The 18,984-nt window shown below is 44.7% G+C and overlaps 2 protein-coding genes across 2 annotated transcripts in view; both read right to left on the bottom strand.

The window, feature by feature from the left end:
* Positions 1–18,984, bottom strand: part of RNF168 (ring finger protein 168) — a 439,984-nt gene that overhangs the window by 256,827 nt on the left and 164,173 nt on the right. The gene's annotated exons all lie outside the window — the stretch shown is intronic.
* The window catches only part of ARHGEF4 (Rho guanine nucleotide exchange factor 4), a 212,877-nt gene that overhangs the window by 106,374 nt on the left and 87,519 nt on the right, over positions 1–18,984 (bottom strand). The window contains exons 2-4 of the mRNA XM_071751558.1: positions 14,360–18,751; positions 12,260–12,601; positions 6,486–6,615 (exon numbers count right to left, since the gene is read on the bottom strand). Of these exons, the coding sequence (XP_071607659.1) occupies positions 6,486–6,615; positions 12,260–12,601; positions 14,360–18,751 (4,864 nt within the window). The remainder of the gene's footprint in view (positions 1–6,485; positions 6,616–12,259; positions 12,602–14,359; positions 18,752–18,984) is intronic.

Below are 18,984 nucleotides of genomic sequence, written 5' to 3'. Positions count from 1 at the left end.
CAGCTCCACTGCTCTCAGCTGCAGCTTCTTGCAGCTGAATTTCCTTAAATCTGATTTCAAGGCATTAAAAAGCCAGGGTGGGACAGAGAGCTTCCCTCCTAATTTAGCAGAACTGTGGGATTAAAAATAAACGGGTGGGAATAGAAGCATTTCATGTGTTTTAAAAACGCCCGAGTGAGAGAGCCCTTGTGTTAGCTGCTTCCCCTGAGAACTCAGAAAGGACTCCACAGACACACTAATCATGCTCAGAACTGGCTGTGGCTGCTGCTATTAAAAAACTATTTTTGTAAGTACTCAGAAGAAGAATTCAACACAAAATCAAAGCCAGAAAAGCACACACTGAGAGCTGGGAAAGTTGAATCAGGGAGCTTTGAAAAATCATTTAGCATCCACTCCCAGACTGTAGACCTGGGGTGGTCACTATTTCAGTGTGGGATCTTTGTGAGAGACCTCAGTCCCAAGGGAAACAGCATCACTAACTACTTTTTAACTAGAAACCTTTATATTCTCATTACCTAACCTGTGTTCAAGGTGTCCCCTGTTCTGAAAGAATACTGGCTTCCCAAGAATGCAGAAATTCCTGTACAGTTTAACACCAGCTTGGAGATACCACTGAAGTTTTATGATAAAGGACATTTCCAGACTGCTACTCCAGTAAAACACCCTGGGAGATTTGTCAAACTACCAAAATAATTTCAGAGTAGCCACATGGCTTCTACCATGTGCAGCAGAAAACATGAACATCTATGTTACCAGGATAAGTGTAGGAACAGAAATAGATTGCTGGGGGGTGAGACCATCCAGATCAGCAGGGGACAAGATGGAGTATCTTCTGATTTGGGTAATTAAGCCAAAAATTATGGTTTAATGCCTCACAATAGAGAAATGAAAATATGTTCTCTGTTTGACTGCAGTAGAACCAGTCTTCTGCATTGAGCTGATCCTGCCAGGGCCTCCTAGAACTGCCTGCAGTGAAGTAAAAACTGAGAGAAACACTTCTGGACCATAATAGTGAGGGGAAAGGCAAGCTAATAATTAAAAGGAAAGATAAATGCAGCTGTTCTGTGGATGGGCAGAGCAGAGTGCTGAGGACAGGACAGAGCAGGTTTTCAGACATGAAAGGTGCTTAGAAGAGGCTGCATTTCAGTCCTCATTATCCTACCCCTGCTCCTTGAAATCCATGCTTGGTGCATGAGAAGTTAAATCCAGGTACCTCTCCTGGACTCAAATGCTAAACCTGACATTATTCACAGAGGCTCTGGGAGATCTTTGCCCCCAACCTGCTTAAACCACTCCACTTATTCCCCTGCTGGCTCTACAACTCTTTGGGATGAATGCTCTTGGCAAATACCAGTATATGTTTGATCAGTTCCAGAGACACCAGTGCTGTAATCCTATGCTACAGAGTTATGTGCAGTGTCTGTATGTCCTGCACAGGCATTTGCTAATGGGATGGAAAGAGAGGAAAAATACTAGAAAGGCAGGTTGTGGAAAGCACAGTATTATATCAGAGTTCTAAACTGCAGCACAAACAACCACCCTTTTTGGTTGGTTGGTTGTTTGTTTTTTTTTTTTTTGTTAAATCTATCTAAGAAATTTTCCTCTCTAGTGACTCCAGAGAAAAAAATTAACTGAAGTTGCTGCTACAATAATTTACTCCAACTAGAGATGCAGGCTCTGACTGCACAGCTAACCTGAGTCCTGGGCAGCCTGATCCTAAATACCTGCTACATTTTTTTGTCTCTCTTGGGTTCTTCTGTAGTCCTGCACCTTTGAACAGTGAGTGCCAGAACCATTCAGGTTTTGCTAGAATATTCTTTTTCACTCATTGCCCCATGGGAAGTTTTCACTTCAGTAAGTAATATTCAGACAATCTCACTTCACCTGCTGACACAAATTTGCAGGAATTCAGTCATGCCTGGACCCAGCTTTTAAGGTTGGATGAAAATCTTGGAGTGACTACATGTTATCAGAGATCTCACAAAGTGCAAATATTTGTGGCTGTGGACTGATTAGTGGGTCTAAACTTTCTGTGGTTCAGAGACAAAGTGAAAAATACAGCAGGAAAACATGTTTGCCTTTTAGCCCCTTAATTTCAATGGCACCTCCACAGGGTAATGAGGATGGATGTAATGGACATTTCATGCTGCAGCTACATGAAGACCTGCATACCACTTTTAGCCTGTGTCCTCTCAAGAATTAAAATGGAAAAAAAAGGAATAAATATCTCAGCTTGTTATTTTGCTGAGCTACAGGATGGTTACATGTTTCCAAGAGAGAATGAAGTCCTGTTATAAGGCTATTGTTTTCCCCCCTGAACAGATTTCTCCAGTGGCTGTCAGACAACTTCACATTAACTTTGCCAAGTGTGAGTTTCACAGCCCTTCCGTAGCTGGGAAAAGAAGATGAAAGTTGGCCACATGATGCTGAGTAAACAAACAGTTCCTCTGCCTCTGAGAAATATTTTCCACAACACCAGTGAGGCCAGAGGATAGCTCAGTATTTCAAAATGGTCACTTTTTTGCAGAAGATCCAGACTTTGAGAACTTGGCTTGCCTATGCTAAGTGCTCATGCAAGACTTCCAAGGCCTCCAGCATGTTCATCATGGATCAGGCAGGATGAATTCCTGGCTCTCTGGATGGCACAACCAACACCAGCACTGTGCTAGAACTCCTGTACCCATCTCATAGAAGGAAATGTTACGAAATGTAAAGATGTAATGTAAAAATGTTAGGAAATGTAAAGATCTTAGGCTGCTTGAATCTCCCAAGACACAAGGAAAATGGCCACAAAGATTCAGTCTGCATTTAAATAATGGTTTGAAGTAATACAGGTTTAAGATTGTTTTAGCAGAGATACCAACATGATCTTGTAATACCCTAGTTACAAGTTTCTCCCTCATAGAGGGAGGAACCCTGAAGGCTCACAGTCACACAAGTGACCCTCTCCAAAAGTTTCATAGATCCTGAGAAGTAGACACAAGAACAGTAAAGACTCTAAAGACAGTTACCTGTGTCTGTCTCACTGTGTCACCTCTTGGTTGCCTCTGGGTGAAAAATCCCAATGGAAAAGCTCAGAGATGGCAGCATCTCCCCAGAAAGTTCACTCTGCTCTAGACCTGTGAGCATCTCATCTCATCTCATCTCATCTCATCTCATCTCATCTCATCTCATCTCATCTCATCCTCATCTCATCCTCATCTCATCTCATCCTCATCTCATCTCATCTCATCTCATCTCATCTCATCCTCATCTCATCTCATCCTCATCTCATCCTCATCTCATCCTCATCTCATCACACCTCACCTCCTAGCTTCAGCCCACTCACCATTCTCACAGTGGCATCCACTGTCCAACAAGCAGCTTCCCACCAACATCCTTGATTTTAGGCAGTATCTCAAACAAACAGGTAGCAGACTCAGGAGAGAGACTGGGAGGGAGGTGAGAAGTAAGACAGCCTGCAGACCAATCTGCTACTTCACTGCTTTAATTCAAAGCCTTGTTACCCTACTGCTGCTCTCCCCAGTACATTCGGGGCCCTTCACTCTTTTTCCTGGGGGAATTCCTGGGTTAAATGGTGTCTCGAGATCATCAGAGGCTGCCAAAAGCAGAAATGCATTCCCACATCTTCACTGAGAAGTGGTTTGTTTCCTATGCTGGTCTTCCACTCCAGCTCAGCCTGTCTACACACTGCAACAAACCAGGAGCTGTGGAGCAGACACTGCAGCACGTAGACATGGGCACAGTCAGACAAGAAAGGAGCAAAGACACCTGATATCCACCTGCCAAAGTCTGCAGGGCAGCTAAGAAGATCCTTCTAAAACTGTCTGAAGAGGACAGTTTACTTTCCTAACCTTGTGTGTGGGTGCATGTTGGTGGGAGTGTTCAACCTCTACGCTTTTCTGAAGAAGGCTCAAGATTCACTGACTCTTTGCTGAGTTCAGTCCCACCCCAGCTGCTCTGTATTTCACAGATGTTAGGGCCATCTACTGGTACCTCACAGGTTTCTCAAGTGGCTGCTCTGGACAGAAAATGTGAGAGGAAGGCAGTCTGCAAAACTTGATCAGTGACCAAGAGCACCACAGTGTGCCTGTTCCCATCTGCTGCAATATCCAAATGGCAGGGCTGAGCCTGTCTCATTTTTCCCAGCATGGTATAAAAACAGAGAGAGCAGTGACCCAGTGCTCTAGTGCCAGGGACTGCTCAGAAGAAGCTAAAGAGCACAGCAGGGACAGCATTAAAATTAAATTCTTCTGCCAGCACTGGTGGTATGTTCCAGCTGGGCACTGTCAGCCTCACCTAAACCAGGGAGTTTGTGCTAAGCTCTTGTCCTCAGGCAGTGGGTAAGCACATGGCAGAAGTCTCATAGCACCTTCTGGTGTCTTTTTGTGGCCTTTTTGTACCTGAGGAGCCAAAGAGGGCTTTGAGACACCCCAGCCCCAAAAATCACTGCAGCATTCCCAGCCAGCTGAAAACCTTGAGAGTGAAAATTGTATCTGTATTTAAGCTGTGGAAGCATACAGTAGCACTGCACACTGCTTTCATATCCAGTGTCTTTTATGACTAAAGCACATGCTAGAATCATTAATACAAGCAGTTGCAACTTCAGCATTAGAATCCTTAACAATTTGATTAAACAGATTATTTTTATATTTATTTTAAATTACATCCAGCTCTGTCAAAAGCAACAGGTATCTCAACAAAGCTGCGGCAGAGGGCGTTCTGCTTCACCACTGGGAGACATTCCCAATCCTAAAACTCATCCAACAACTTCAAGAGTACTACTTCAGTAATTTACAGTATTCTTTCCAGCCAGATCCTACCCCAGGAAGGACACATGCACACACTCATCACTCCCCAGATGCTTGACAGGAAGCTCCCAGCAGCAGCTCACAGGGAGAGCTGTGACAGAACCACTACAGTGCTGCTTCTCTTCAGCTGTTTTCTCCCCCAGTGGTGTGTGTTTGGAGCTGGAAACAGGATTCTGCTCCATTTCATTTCTTTTGCTACATTTATGCAGAAATTCTTGAGGTCTGAGCCTAGCTCACAGTATGACACCCTCTTGTACCTTCCTCAGGAATATTGTTGGAATCCTGGATGGCTCAGGTTTCATTCCCCATGTTGGGACAGCATACAGACACCTACAGCACTACCAGCTCCTCAGTCTGCATTTACTCCCCCAGTTCACCCTCCAAAATTCATATGTATTTTTTAACTCCCCCAGGTCCCACTTGGGAACTACCATGAAGTTTGTATCAGCTGTGACTCAGAATCATCTTCCATGAGAGGAGCTCTTAGGGATTTCTCCTCATGTCAGAGATGCAGAGACAACTTGACAGTGATGAGTCTCCACCAGGGATTTCCAAGGGGCAAAGCTGCAGCTGTTTTAATTCAGCCAGGAACCTGGTCCCAAGTATTAGGGCAACAGCAAATGAGAGTGCCAGCAAGTGATCAAAGCCCTGAGTGCTGGGAGAGCAGAGACAGCTCTCCTGACAGCACTGTCATAAGCACCTTGGCTCCTCATTCCCAGATGAAGCTTCATGACTCTGTGCACCACTTGTACAAAGTGCCAGAAAGCAAACCAGCTTTGCTTGACAAAAATATTATGAGCATTCACTGCTGATGTAATTAGTACGATGTTATTGTCCCTTAATTAGGTAATTCCAGCAGTGTTTAATCAATGGTACAAAGAGACTTTCTAAGTCAGAAATGGCAGCTTGGCACCCAACTGTGGTTGGCTTTTCCTGGCTAGATTCCTAACTGCCTAACAAGTCTACAGTCTTCTTTTCTTATCCCACTCCAAAATGCTGTGATAGAGATATCTGCAGTGTTTGAACAGGCACTATCAGATGGAGAATTTTAAAACCTGGCAAGTATAAGACTCACTGCTCAATAATCTCTGCTACTTACATTTTAATTCTGATAAAGCATCAGTCATTGGAAATTAATCAGACATTATACTTCATGTATATTCCTTGTGAAAATGCAACATACTTGTTCTTTAAGATGATTTATTTCAAGTACAGGAAACTTCTGTCTCTAGAGGCTCATTTACTTGCTTTAGTGCCTAATTAGCAACTTGAGAGGAACCTCATCATACCTACTGTAGCACTGATCTCCAGCTAACACAAGACAGAGTCTGTTTCATTTGCAGATATTTGATGCAAGAGTGTGATACAAATGACACCATCTTAGGGGAGACACAGTTCTCATGAGACAAAACGTTTCTACACCAAGCACAGTGTCATTGCTGGTGGTGATCTTCTGGTCACTAAAAAGCTGAGCACTGCCTTTAGGCTGCACCGATGCAGCAACCACAGGGTGAAAAGCACAAAAAAGAAGTAACTACAAAGCAGATTTTTGCTCAGACCTGGCTGCAGCATTCCACAGAAATAGGTTGGGATGCTTATCACAGAATTTCCACGCCCAATACACCGAGCTGAACTCTCTTGTGAGCCATGGCCAGCTCAGAGGCAAGTACCCACCAGGAGAGGAGGTGCGCCGGCTCCTGCCCACACAGTCCAGGCCTGTCGGGGTGCTCTGGGAAAACGGGTGCAGGTTCAGGGGTAGGAGCTCAAAGGCCACAGCAGACATGATGGATGGACTGACTCCAGCCTGCAAGAGGACAGGGAACACAAAGACAGCAAAGATAAAACTTGGATGTTCAGAGTGTTCATCCCAGAGCAGCTCAGCTCTGGTGCTTGGTGGTGCAGGAGGTGTTAGTGACACGTGGGGATGGTCGGGGCTGGAGAGCTCAGAAAAGAGGGGAAAATCCAAGGGCAGGAGAACATCAGTGGATAAGCAGATCCTGGACTCATCCATCACAACACAGAAGCTTTCACTCCTTCCTCTAAAGGGTATCCAGTGGGAGAGGGAAGCATATCACCCCAACAAACAATCCCCCCAGCTGCTGAGCTGCTTGCAGTGTGATGACTGGTAATTCCCATGCTGGTATTCAACATTTAAATCAAAGTTCTCCCTCTAGGGATTTATTTGTCCTAGTCCCAACAACACAGGACATGGATAACATAACCTTCTTTGCTTCAGTTAAAGGTGCAACTAAGATCTCTTGCTCTCTCCTTCACCTGGCTGATTGATTTTACAAAACTTACACAACTTCATGAAAATCTGAAAACTCCACACCATTGATCACAATTTGCTGGTTTAAGGGGGAAAACAGACAGCTACATGAGACACCACTCATGACCTCTAATGCCTCAGTAAGTCAGGCTTATAATAAAGGAAAATACAAGATTTTTTGTTTGTTTAGGAAATCACACAGACAAATAAAGCATTCTCACAAAGATACTCCATCCTCCCACAGACAAGCTCACTGCCTCAAGGAGACATTTGCTAGAATTAAAAAAACATAATCTATCAACAATATCCAAAGTGTAGACAAGACTGGTTTCCTTTTCTGTCTCAACACCACTGGTAGGGGGAACCAAGGCCAATCTTCCCCTGCTACTTCCTCAGGGAACCACAAAACACTGGGCAAGATACTACAAGAATATAGACCCATCTGACAATACAGACTGCTCTCCGAGTCACTGAAACCTGGAGAACCTAGGGCATAATACAGATGTTCTTTTATTCATTTTCCCTCTCTTTTTTATTTCCTCCCAGAACTCTTACATTTGGCACACCCAAACAAAGAGCAGTGGCTGTGGGCAGCTGGGAGATGAGCTGCTCAATAGCCCTTTTTCATCTCTGTCACTATTGCCTCCTCCTTTTGCTGCTGTGACATTCGCTTGCAATGTATTAATTCTTCACTGAACTCAGAATTTGTGATATTTAAGTCCAGCACTTTCTGAAGATTCTTTCCTTCTCCCTACCACCCCACACACCACGTCCCATAGCTGCTGAGTAGCCTGAGTGCTGAAGCCTCCTCCTTAAAAGATGGCAATTAGTCCTAACACCCTTCCAAAACTAAACTGCAAACTAAGCTCACTGAATACCCACACCCTGCCCAAGCAGCTGGGTGCTGCTGCTCTGTGCCAGCTTTATCATTTCTCTTACCATTTATATTCTTCCTGGACATCCTGTCCTAAAACCCAAAAGAGAACACAGCCACTACTTTGGCACAAACCCCCAACCTCCTGAGGGATGGCAGCACAAACCCAGTTGAAATTAACCTGAGCTGTGCCTGTTTGCCCAGCAAAGTCACAGCAGAGCCCCAGGGAGAGCAAATGCTTCCAGGGGCAATGAAACCCAGCAAAGCAGGCACCACACTGAGAGAGAGCTCTGAAAATACCAAGGGTAAAGTCTAGGTTATTTACATGCAAGGTGACAGAAAGCATTACTGTTCTGCTCAGGACTGTAGAACACTGCCTCAGAGCTATTCCAGTAAAAACTGCAGGCTTCCTTCTTATTCATCTCCAGGATATCAGAGAAAATGCCAGATAAAGGCATCATCTGATACCTCTAGCAGGAAAGCCAAACCTCTACAACCCCAAGTCAGAAGCAGCATTTTAAGACACATCAGGAATATATGGGCAGGGTTTTCTCCCACCTACAAGGGAGGGGAGTGAAAATGGGGAGTTTCAGCATAGTCTCTCCCACCTTTGCTGACAGAGGTCCCAGAGCATTATTTCTGGGCTCTTATGCCCATCAGCTCAGTCCCTGAGAGGAGCACACAGCTCTCTTACATGGCTGGGACTTGTCAGGTGCACAACAGACAGGGACTTACCCCATCCAATCCCCTCTCCAAGTGTGTTCATTACCTTCTTGAAGTGTATGGGAGGTGCCCACAGTTCTCATAAACAAAAATTAGTTTGCTGTATTTCAGATGGGGTAAAATCCATTTTCCCAAAGTCATATTCAGGACACTGAGCTAAAGATCTATTTTTCACTGCTTCTCACTGCTCTATCAAAACAAAAGAGAGAGCTTTTCCTGCACTAAACCCCTCTGGGTACAGTCCCCTGATGGGCCCTTTAGGAATCTCTCTAATTTGGCAGTGCAGAAGCTGTGCTCTAACAAATGGAGGCAGAAGCCTGGTCTGTGCCTCTGCTGTTGAGAGGCATCAAGCTTAACAGTCATCTTTCAGCTTTTTCTCAAAAGAAGAAAGAGCAAGATGGGAGCAAAGATGCAGTTCAGAGCTGTCACTAAAACAATTTTGGCAAAAGTCATTCCAAAACCAGAGTCTATTGCCATGACAGCATTACATGCACCAGTGGTTTGGAGCATTGCCTCTGCTCCAGCCAGGGAATTTCTACTGCATTAAAATAAAAAAGGACCCCAGGCTACACCTTGAAGCCCATCACCACGTGAATCACAAAGCTTCCATGCAAGCAAAGGAAAATGGATTCATCCACAGCCACCTGAGTTTCTCTTCCACTTCCAGGGGTGCAGGGTGAGCAAGGTGGGGAGGCTGGGGGGGGACTGAGCTCCCTTTAAAGGAGCTTTAAATGGTAACACTCTAAGGTACAAGAGCAGAAGCTGCTGAGCTTGTTTCTGATTTCATGATAAGGGACAGCTGGGTCAAGCTTTGACTTTATCTCCAGGGGTTTACACAGAATGTTCCCATGTAAAGCAAATGAGCAGCTTATTGGGCCTGAGGAAAACAAAGCCCAGTATACAGAGTTGTTTAGGAGTGGTATTTCCAGTGGTTATTTTGCTTGGTTTAAGGGTAGGTTCTTGACTCTCTGTCTCTATCTGAATCTCAACTACCAGACTTTAGAAAAGCCCATTACCACTACAATCATTTGTCATCCTGACCTGAACGATACAGCAGGATCAAAAATCAGCACTTGAAAATAAAGAATTTCTTCTCCATTCCTCCTTGGCCTGACCTATGAAGTTTTTTCCACAATATTGCAGCATTACATCACCTTGTACTCTGACCTGATCTTAATACAATAAGACTCACTATAACTGAAGCCACACATCCCAAGGCAGCCATGTGTCACCAAACATCAGACTTGCAATTTCAGACCTCTGAAGCCTCATGCAGTTGCCTTATTCCAGTCACAAAACCACAGCAGACAATGAACATCTCACAAAGCTTCCTTTGTGATAATTTATTTCTCCTTATAAAAAGGGATTTAGCATCCTTCTAAAGCTGCCCTCAAACACTGCAGCTTGGGAGAGCACATTCACCATACTTGGGACTATGAATAAGGCAGCATTATTACAGGAATGGAGCATTGCAAAGACAAAATAAAACAGAGGGGGAAAAAAAACCTGTGTGGTGGCTATTATAAATAAAACATACAAGCCAAGAAATGCAGTTATCTGGGAATACAGGAAAGAAGCCTTGAATCCACACAGCTTTCTCAACAGAACTCACCATTGTGAGGTTTTTTTCTGCCCAAAAAGATGAAAGTGTCAATAACCTAGACAACACATTGAAGTCAACAGAAACAGGAGAACTTAACCTATGTGAGATGATTTACTCACCTCCACCACCCAAAGAAGAAGGAATGAGAAAAGGGCCTCAGGTGGGAAAGGCCCCCAGGGAGCTGAGGGTTTCCCAGCAGGAATGGGGCAGCCACAAATCCCTGCACTGCTGCTGACAATTTGGAGTTCAGATTGCACCGTGAGGCAAGGGGGGGAATATTTAAAGGAGAAGCTGGTTTTTGGCAACACCAGACCATGTAGTCAGGCAGCCAAAGAGACAGCACTCGAGCTGTATAACCTGATGGCATTAAGGGAAATTATTGAGGGAATTGGTTGTGCCTCTTGGAAGCAGTAAGGGTCCCAGTGCTGGCCAACATGCCCTGCACCATGGGCTAGATATCCAGGCTTGTCAAGGAACTGTAAGAAATATTTCTAGGATGTTTTAATGACTTTTATCACTGATAAAATTTAATTTAATTTTATCCTGGGATTTAATATTCCCTTAGCTTGTGGTGTGCCCATCCAGGACTAAGCACTCAGAACGCTCAACAAGGTAGAAAAGTAACACAATTAATTATTATTTTTTTAAGTCACCATACATTTTTGCCTGACAGGAGCATTATTCATTCTCTTCAATGTACAGGTGGCAGTGGGGCTGAGCCAGGGAAGCAACCTCACTGAACTGAGAATGGGCAACACATCACAGAATCATACCCTGAAGTCATCCCAGCAGCAAGTGGGAACAACTTGGGTTTGAGGAGTCCTACAAGTACAAAATGGCAGATTTTTAGCCCCTTTTCTTGAGAAGGGGAGAACAGTGGGCAGATATTCAGAACCCCTGTCTCTGGAATTGGCCTGGCTTTCTGTCCCAGGTGTCCATGGCTTCCATGGGAGGCTCTCATGTCCAGGCAGACAGATGTGAGGACACCTTTACTCCTGGCAAGCCACAGTGGACAAGCTGAGCTGTGTCAGGTGAATGTTACCCCCTTGCCCTCCTCAGAACTATTTGGCTGTATGAGCTCAAGCCTAAGTTCCCCTCAAATGTTGTTATTTTGATGCAAGAGCAACCAGAAACAGGCAACCAGAACAAGAGAGGCAAAGGGAAAAAAGTGCAGATAATGGACCAAACTAGAAAAACCCCCCCAAATGCTTCTATTTGAATGTCTGCTACTTGATCCCAAGCTTTCTCAGAAGCTACCTCCACATTATCATCAGATTCTGCATGAAGTGCCCCTCTGTCTCATGTCTTTTTTCCCCAGAAGCTCTTTTTTTTTATGCATGAAGGCTAAATATGGCTTTTGGATACAGATCCATGGCTCTCCCAGGCAGGAAGAGACCTTAGCTCTAGATCCAAAAATAACAGATGCCATCAGTTTGAGTCACAACAGCCACAAAGTTTGTCACAAGCAACACTGATCTAAAAGTCTCTCCCAGTGAAGAAGTGAATACTAATAGCTCAAACTCCAGTGGCAACATCTGACTCTTCCCAGAAGGAATTTGCCTCAGTAGGGAGCGTGGAGTTGGCCTCAGATCCAAGGGAAGTTGGAGTTAGATGTCCCTTGTTAAAGCTCCACAGCCATGAGATTTCATCAGTTTAATTTCTGTTGATTTAAGGCAACTTTGATTTGCTTTCTCTGTCTTTCAGCTCACTGACCCATCTGATGCTTTCACATCCTATTGTCCAGCACAGCAACACTGCCCATTTACAGTCACTAAAACCCCTCCACTTCAGAGAGCATCACTTCTGAACCAGCTGAGTGTTTAATCAGTCTCCACAGACTACCAAGCTCAAAGAAAAGCAGCCAGACCTGGTACCAGAAAAAGTGTAAGGACAGGAGCATGATGAGAGCAGAAAGAAGCAGTCAGAGCAGAGAGGAAGACAGCCCCAGAGTGTGAGGAGGATGGTGCACAGGTTCTTACTTTTAACTGGTCCTCTGGGAGGTGCTGCAATTGAATCCCTCTCTCTGGCTGTCTCTCCTTCTCTAGTTTCCTTTCCTGGGTCCTCTCCATCCAAACATCATCGAAGCTGAAGCACTTATACAGGGGTTTAGGTCTCTTCCTCCTCCTCCTCCTCCTCCTCCTCTCTGGAATCTCCTTGGCTTTTTCATCTGGAGCAAGGAAGGGAAGCCTCCAGGCTTTGCTCTCCAGGGTGGAGATGGGGCGTGGGGATGCTGGAACCTGGGGGGGCCTCCTTTGGAGCTGAGGAACCCACTTGTCATTTGGCCTCTTTTCAGGTGGAGTGTGACAGTGCTGTTTGGACTCCTGTTTTACAAACAGCAGGTGAAAACACAGGGTTTGCTGCCTGGAAATTTGGTTGACTTCAAACCAGTTAGAACAGAAGATGGCAAAGCTTGGTTATCTGCTACTCAGAAGAAAATGCTTTCCCAAGTGTGCTGGAAAACCAGCCTGTGGAAAACCAGCCTTTTCCATAGGTTAAGGGGCACTTCACCCTGAAGCAGCAGCTCTTATGCTCTGAGGGTGTGATATACACTCCCTCTGCACCAGACATTGTCCTTTTCACCCTCACTGTGGATGGTGTACTACAACAACATTACTACTGGGATTTAGGTCACTCTGTCTGTAAAATATTATTTACAAAGACAGAGAGTGTCTCTGCAAATAGAGTAATGAGCAGTCTTTGTCTGGCTGGCTTTTCCAACTGCACTGCAGTTATACAATGTGAAGGGGCTTCCTAGATGCCTGCAGGTCTGACAGAGTAAGCCCTGTGCTTCCTGATGTGCTGCTCTTCCTGCTATTTTATTTGCTTGATGTGGGGCCAAGAGCAAGGAACTGCACAGCTTTGCACTTCACTCTCATTTGCTTTTAAGGAGTGGCTGCACAAAATTAGAGCTTTTATACTGGAACAACTTGAAATCAATCATGCCCTGAGGCACCTAACTACTGCTCCAGGTAGCACTAGTGTTAGCACCAATAGTATTTAAGGTGGGAGATAACACTGAGGAAAGAGTGATCTCAGAGTCTCTTTTCACACCAACGTTATCTCTCCAGTTTCTCACAGTTCATTTGAAGAACTCAAATCAACAACCCTTAGGAACCTCTCTACCTACTCTCAATTAACCAACAATCCCAGATCAATTCTTCTTTGCCACCAGTAAGAGATGTCACAGTCTAGAATCACTTCTTATCCACAGCAAAGTGCATCCTGCTGGCACTCTGTGTCTACACCCATCAGGTTGGAGAGGAGCAAGGAGAACTTGCACAGATCCCAAACATGGGACACATCACAACAGTTCACTCTTGCCTGCTGGATAACACAATTATATAAGTAAAATCATGCCACAAAACACTTAATTAAACATGTAATGAAAACTTAAACACGTGGGTAATTCCTCTGTCTTGCTATTTTCAGCATAAAATCTTTGTCCTGGATGTAACTTTGAGAATGTTGACCATCAGCAGGCAATGACAGAAGGGCTGGTCTGTGCTCCAGCAGGCTAAGAAGAGTTACTTACCAGGGTGGTAATCAGGCTCATCAGGGGCAAGCTGATCCAGTGCAGTTTGGTAGAACACACCACAACACAGAAAAAGCTGACAGGACTGGAAAAACACCAGGGAATATGTATGTGTCCCCAGACTGGAAGGCACACTGGGAAATGAGCTGAAGGAACTTCACAGCGATGCATTTCTTTTGCAAGAGTGTCCTTACTGATGTAGAACAGAAAAGGACTTTTCTTCAAATCCAGCATTAAATTTAATTTTACAACCTAATTACTTGTCAACACACATACAGAAGGCCAGCTCTAGTGTTGAGATGGGAATTATGTTGGAAAGAAAGCATTGCAAATATACTTTGCCCCATGTCTCTGCTGTATCTCCAGAGATTCCTGAAAAAAATGGGAATGGAAGGACTAAACAGTGCTACCTGTCTTAGACAGAGAATTCTTTATGCACCCATCTAACCAACGTGTTCATTAAAGAGTTTCACTCCAATTCCTAAACCGGATTAAAGGAAAAGATGCTGCAAACCAAAGCACCATTTGCTCATTCCCAGGAACTCACCTCATCCCGGAGCATGTCACTCATGGAAGGGGCTGTGTTTAAGCTGCTCTGGGACTGACTGCTCAGCCCACTGTCATCCCTCTGGTATTCACTGTCCAACGAGTGCACAGAAACCAAGAGACTGCCCCTGGGTTTCAGTGTCCTCGGTCTCTCAGGAGCTTCCAAATTGCCTTCAGCTGCAGAGGTGTTCCCCAGAGAGATGAGGGAAGTGGCACAAATCCTGCCAGGGTAACGGAAGCTCTTGTGCTGAGCAGTGGATCTTGGGCTCTGTGGTTTGGGACTCATGGGCCTGGCAGGCATGTCCTTCCCATCAGAGTTTGAGAGCTGAGGGCAGGATGGACTTGACTGACTAAATGCCATCCGTAAGTCAGTGGGGCTCAGTGGAGATTTCATCCAGTATTCCTCTAGAGAAGGACTGAAACTGTTGCTCAGAGCATCCTGCTGTTCATCACAGTTTGAGCTCTGTGTGTATCTGACCCCCGAGTCATGAGCCTGGATTTGTTTTCTCCAGGTACCTGCAGGTAAAGAGACATCAGCAGGCTCCACAGAGCTATCAGAACAGTTTGTGTCTGTTGAGGAGCCATTAATTGTTTCTGTTTTTAAAACTGTGTGTTCACTGGAACTATCCTGTTGCTCTGCTGATGTAGCTCTCATTCCCTGGCCACCAGCTGCATTCAGACTCTCCTGTGGTGGTGACAAACTTGCTAAGACAGGTCTTTTTAGCCCATCTGCCTCCTTGCTTTTTAGAAAACCTTTCCAAGCACTCTGGCGAAGTTTGGCTTTCTCCTTTTCACTCTTCAGTGCTACTTTGGAGCTTTGCTCAGTATTCTCCTTTTCTGGAGATTTGGATTCAAAGAAGCTGGAGAGTGATTTGTGTGCCAAGGCCAACCTTGTCCTGAACTTCTTACCCTCAGGGGTTTTGTTTCTTTTGCATTCACTTTCAGGGAGTGATTTTCTAACCCCAGAGTATTCCCCGGGTTCACTGTCATTGTTTTCAGCAGGACCTGGAACTTGTCTGTCTGCATATTTGACAACTGCCAGTGTGGGAGAAGCTGAATTTGGATCTACATCTTCCATCAGGATCCGACCAGAGCCAGAAGCTTTCCGCAGGCTCATCCTGCTGAACAAACCTGCAGGTCTCTCATAGAATAAATCATCATCATCAGAGTACTCAGAGGTGTAGCTCTCCTTCCTGTGGAAGCCTGAACCAGATGAACAACTTTTGAAAGACTGCAAACTTTCGGTGTCTTCATCCTCTTTCCCAGCATCCAGTTCATCCACCTTCATCTTGCTGCCAAAAAAGCTGCTGCTTCCCTGATTTTCTGTTGTGCCAGGCTTATTTTTCCTGAAAGATGTCATTTTTGAGAACACCAAAAACTTGGAAGCTTTCCCACTATTCCCATTCTTTGTGGGCTTTGGCACAGCTTTACAGAGACTGCTGTTACTTCCCAGGCTGTGCAGTGAGCTCTCATCCATTTCCTCACTGTTGGTGCTGCAGGTACTCACATTATCCAGGCCCAGCATGCAAGGGTTGGGGGCCTCCTTTTTCACAGAATAGTTAAAGACATCAGATACATCCAGATTCAGGGTGCTGTCCTTGCTGGGGCCAGCTGTGTCTTTTGCAGAAGAGCCCTCTTTTCCTTTGCTAGGAGAAGGTTCTTCACAAATACCTAATTCTTCCTTTGAACCATTACACCCCTCATTTCCTTGCCTGTGCCCTGCTTGCTCAGAGGTGCTGCTGGGCCTCTGAAGATCAACACCAGGACCAGGCTGCTGACACAAACTGCCTGCATGGCACATTCCCAGTGTTCCTGCACTAGGCAGATACAAGCCTTCCTCTCTGTCTTGGTGTGCTTTGAATTCCTCTTCCTCAGCTCCAGACTTCCTCAACTCTTCTGTCTCCAGATCAAAACTACTCCTTGTTCTGCAAGGCTCTTTCTCAGAGATCATAACACCACTTGTGCTCAGTGATTTTAAGGGTCCTTCTTCACATGGATCTGCTTGACTCTCTGCAGTAAAGATATCATTGCCCCGTGGTAAAGAAACACCACTGAATTCCTCTTTTGCACTTGTTACACTGGAATTACTACAGATGAACCCTAAGGATGAAACTCCATTTGTTTTCTCTCTTTTCTCTTGTGAAACTTCTGTGTTTTCTTCAGCTGTCTCCCCACCAGGGAGTACATCTGCATTGCCAGGAATGGGGTGGGTGGCCAGAATTTGTTCTTCACAGCTACAGCTTTCACTCACAACTCTCTCTGGCTCATCATGAGCTTTGCTGGTAGTATAAGGAGACATCAAATCCTTACTCACTAGGTTTTTCAATGTCCCAGTTGCCACTTCAATAGGAAGGTTATCCTCCAGTGTCTTGGGCTGTAATTCTTTCTGCTTGACAGATATTACAATCAGGGCAGGTTTTAACTCTGGAGGAGTCACTAAATGCCTTCCCTGGCTTGTGCCACCTGATCTGGGAGTCATTTCAACATCAGAGACACTGTCTGCATCCCTTCCTTTCTGAGGAGGATGCTCATTTGTTACTGGCTCAGACTGACTCCTTAAGGCACCAGCTTCACAACCTGTGTTTTCCTGTGCTGACTCTCTGTGCTCTGCCACACTCTCACTGCCACCTGACAGCACTGGGCTTTCCAGGACTTTCCAACTGACATCAAGGTTAGAAGATTCATCTGGCCCTCTTTCCCCTCCCATGATCTCCATACCTGAGAGTTCAGATTCAAGGCCATTCTCCTTCAAATTTTTCTGCTCTGTGCTACCTGTGGAAACAGGCTTTGCAGAACAACCACAATCTCTGTTTTCTACAACAGCAAGTAAACCTACAAGAGAAGCTGCTAAATCCTCTGTGCCAGCAATGCCAGATTCAGTATCAGTACCACAAAGGAATTTGTCTGCATCCAGATCTCTTTCAGCTTTGTAGTGATCACTTTTTAGAAATCCTTCAGTATTTAAGATCACTGGCTCACAGTCCAGAGCAGATGAAATCTCCTTTTCTTTTGGATTCCACTCACAAGCATCACTGTGTGTAAAAGAGAAGCTCTCAGCACATGTGCATTCTGCTTCTGGGCTAAGACCACGTGTCCCCTGTTCAGAGAGCAAATAATCATCAGTGCACTGAGGAGAGCCTGCAGGCTGACACTCAGCTGAGTCTGTGGCAGTACTCAGAGAAGATCTTTTGATGCCAAATTTGCCTTCTATTTTTACTGCTTTTTCAGGGCTTACAGCTTCCCTTCCAAAGTTTTCCCAAGTGTATTCAAAATTCAGCCCTTGAAGATGTATTCTGGAACATGACCATCTCAGTTTGTTTCCCCCATCTTCTGGCTTGCCCTGAGCACTGATATTTTCAGGTACACTGTGCCATGTTTTACTTTCTGTAATCTTTGACCTTGGGAGTGAAGGGTGACACTTTGGGTTGAAACAACACCTGTACAAGAATGAATCTGATGTTGACATGGTCTCTGCACTTCCATGTTTTGTCCTTTCACCTGTAGTTTCCCCACTGTCAGCTGAGTGCCTCCTGCTGCATTTGATACTGGACATAGAATCTAATTCACACTGACAAATGTCAGTTGTCTCAGTGCAGCTTTTACAGCCAGGTCCATTTGTTCCAATTGTTTCAAAATGAAGATTAGGCAAACTACAGCTTGATGCTGCATCTGACTGGAGGGAAAATTGCTGTGCTTCAGGGAAAACCAAACAATTTTCTGAGTTTGCTTTGCAACAAGCAATGCTTAACACTGCAGGACATTCTGTCTGCCTGGTGGCAGCACCTTCTGTAAGTACTGAACTGGTAGAGGACTGCACATTTCTGCTTTCAAACTCTGCTTTATCTTGCAATACTGCTACAAACTTTGTATTTGTCTGTGATATAACACCCTCCTCACCAACTTGCTTCTCTGTGTTGGAAATTTCACTAGTTAATGTCAGCTTTTCAACACCCAGGCCTTCACCTTCTGACTTTGCAGACTGTATGCAAAGCTCAGCTTTTCTTGATGCTGCTTTTATTTTGGAGGACACTTCTAACTGCACCCAATGGGGAAATTCTGGTTGCCTCGAGCACTTGAATTCATAGAGGGTTGCTTCTGCCTTGGCTTTACAGGACAGATGTTTTTTATCAGTAAAAAGGCAGTTTGAATCCAAGCAAGTTTTCCCAGTTATATCACTGGAAACAGATTTCACAGATTCTGTGTCTGATGCACTCTCATAAGGCTCAGTTTTTACATCTGACAAAGATCCACTCTGATGTGACAGGGTCTCAAAATAATCCTCATCTGTTTCTTGGCTGGATCCACGTATCTCCAGCTCTGTTGTGCTTGGGGTAGAACTCAGATCATCTTCAAACTCTTCTTCACTGATGTAGTTTTCGACCGGCTCTGGGGTCTATGAATAAATAAAATAATGATTTAGCAAAGGTTTTCCACAGCAACAGAGCAGCATGAATTACTATTACAAAAGGGACTCAGAAACACAATGTAGTAGACACTGATGTCTTTGGAACTTATGCTTAATATTTTACTTCTTGATTGATCTGAGGTCTTTCTATTTGTTAATTTTCCTTCCTTAATATCTCTTAATTAATATTTTTTAATATCCAATTATGCAAAGGCTAATAT

The sequence above is a fragment of the Heliangelus exortis genome, chromosome 9, assembly GCF_036169615.1.
Source record: "Heliangelus exortis chromosome 9, bHelExo1.hap1, whole genome shotgun sequence".
Lineage (NCBI taxonomy): Eukaryota > Metazoa > Chordata > Aves > Apodiformes > Trochilidae > Heliangelus > Heliangelus exortis.
The sequence above is the reverse complement of the archived record's forward strand: the minus strand, read 5'-3'. Positions and strand labels throughout refer to the sequence as shown.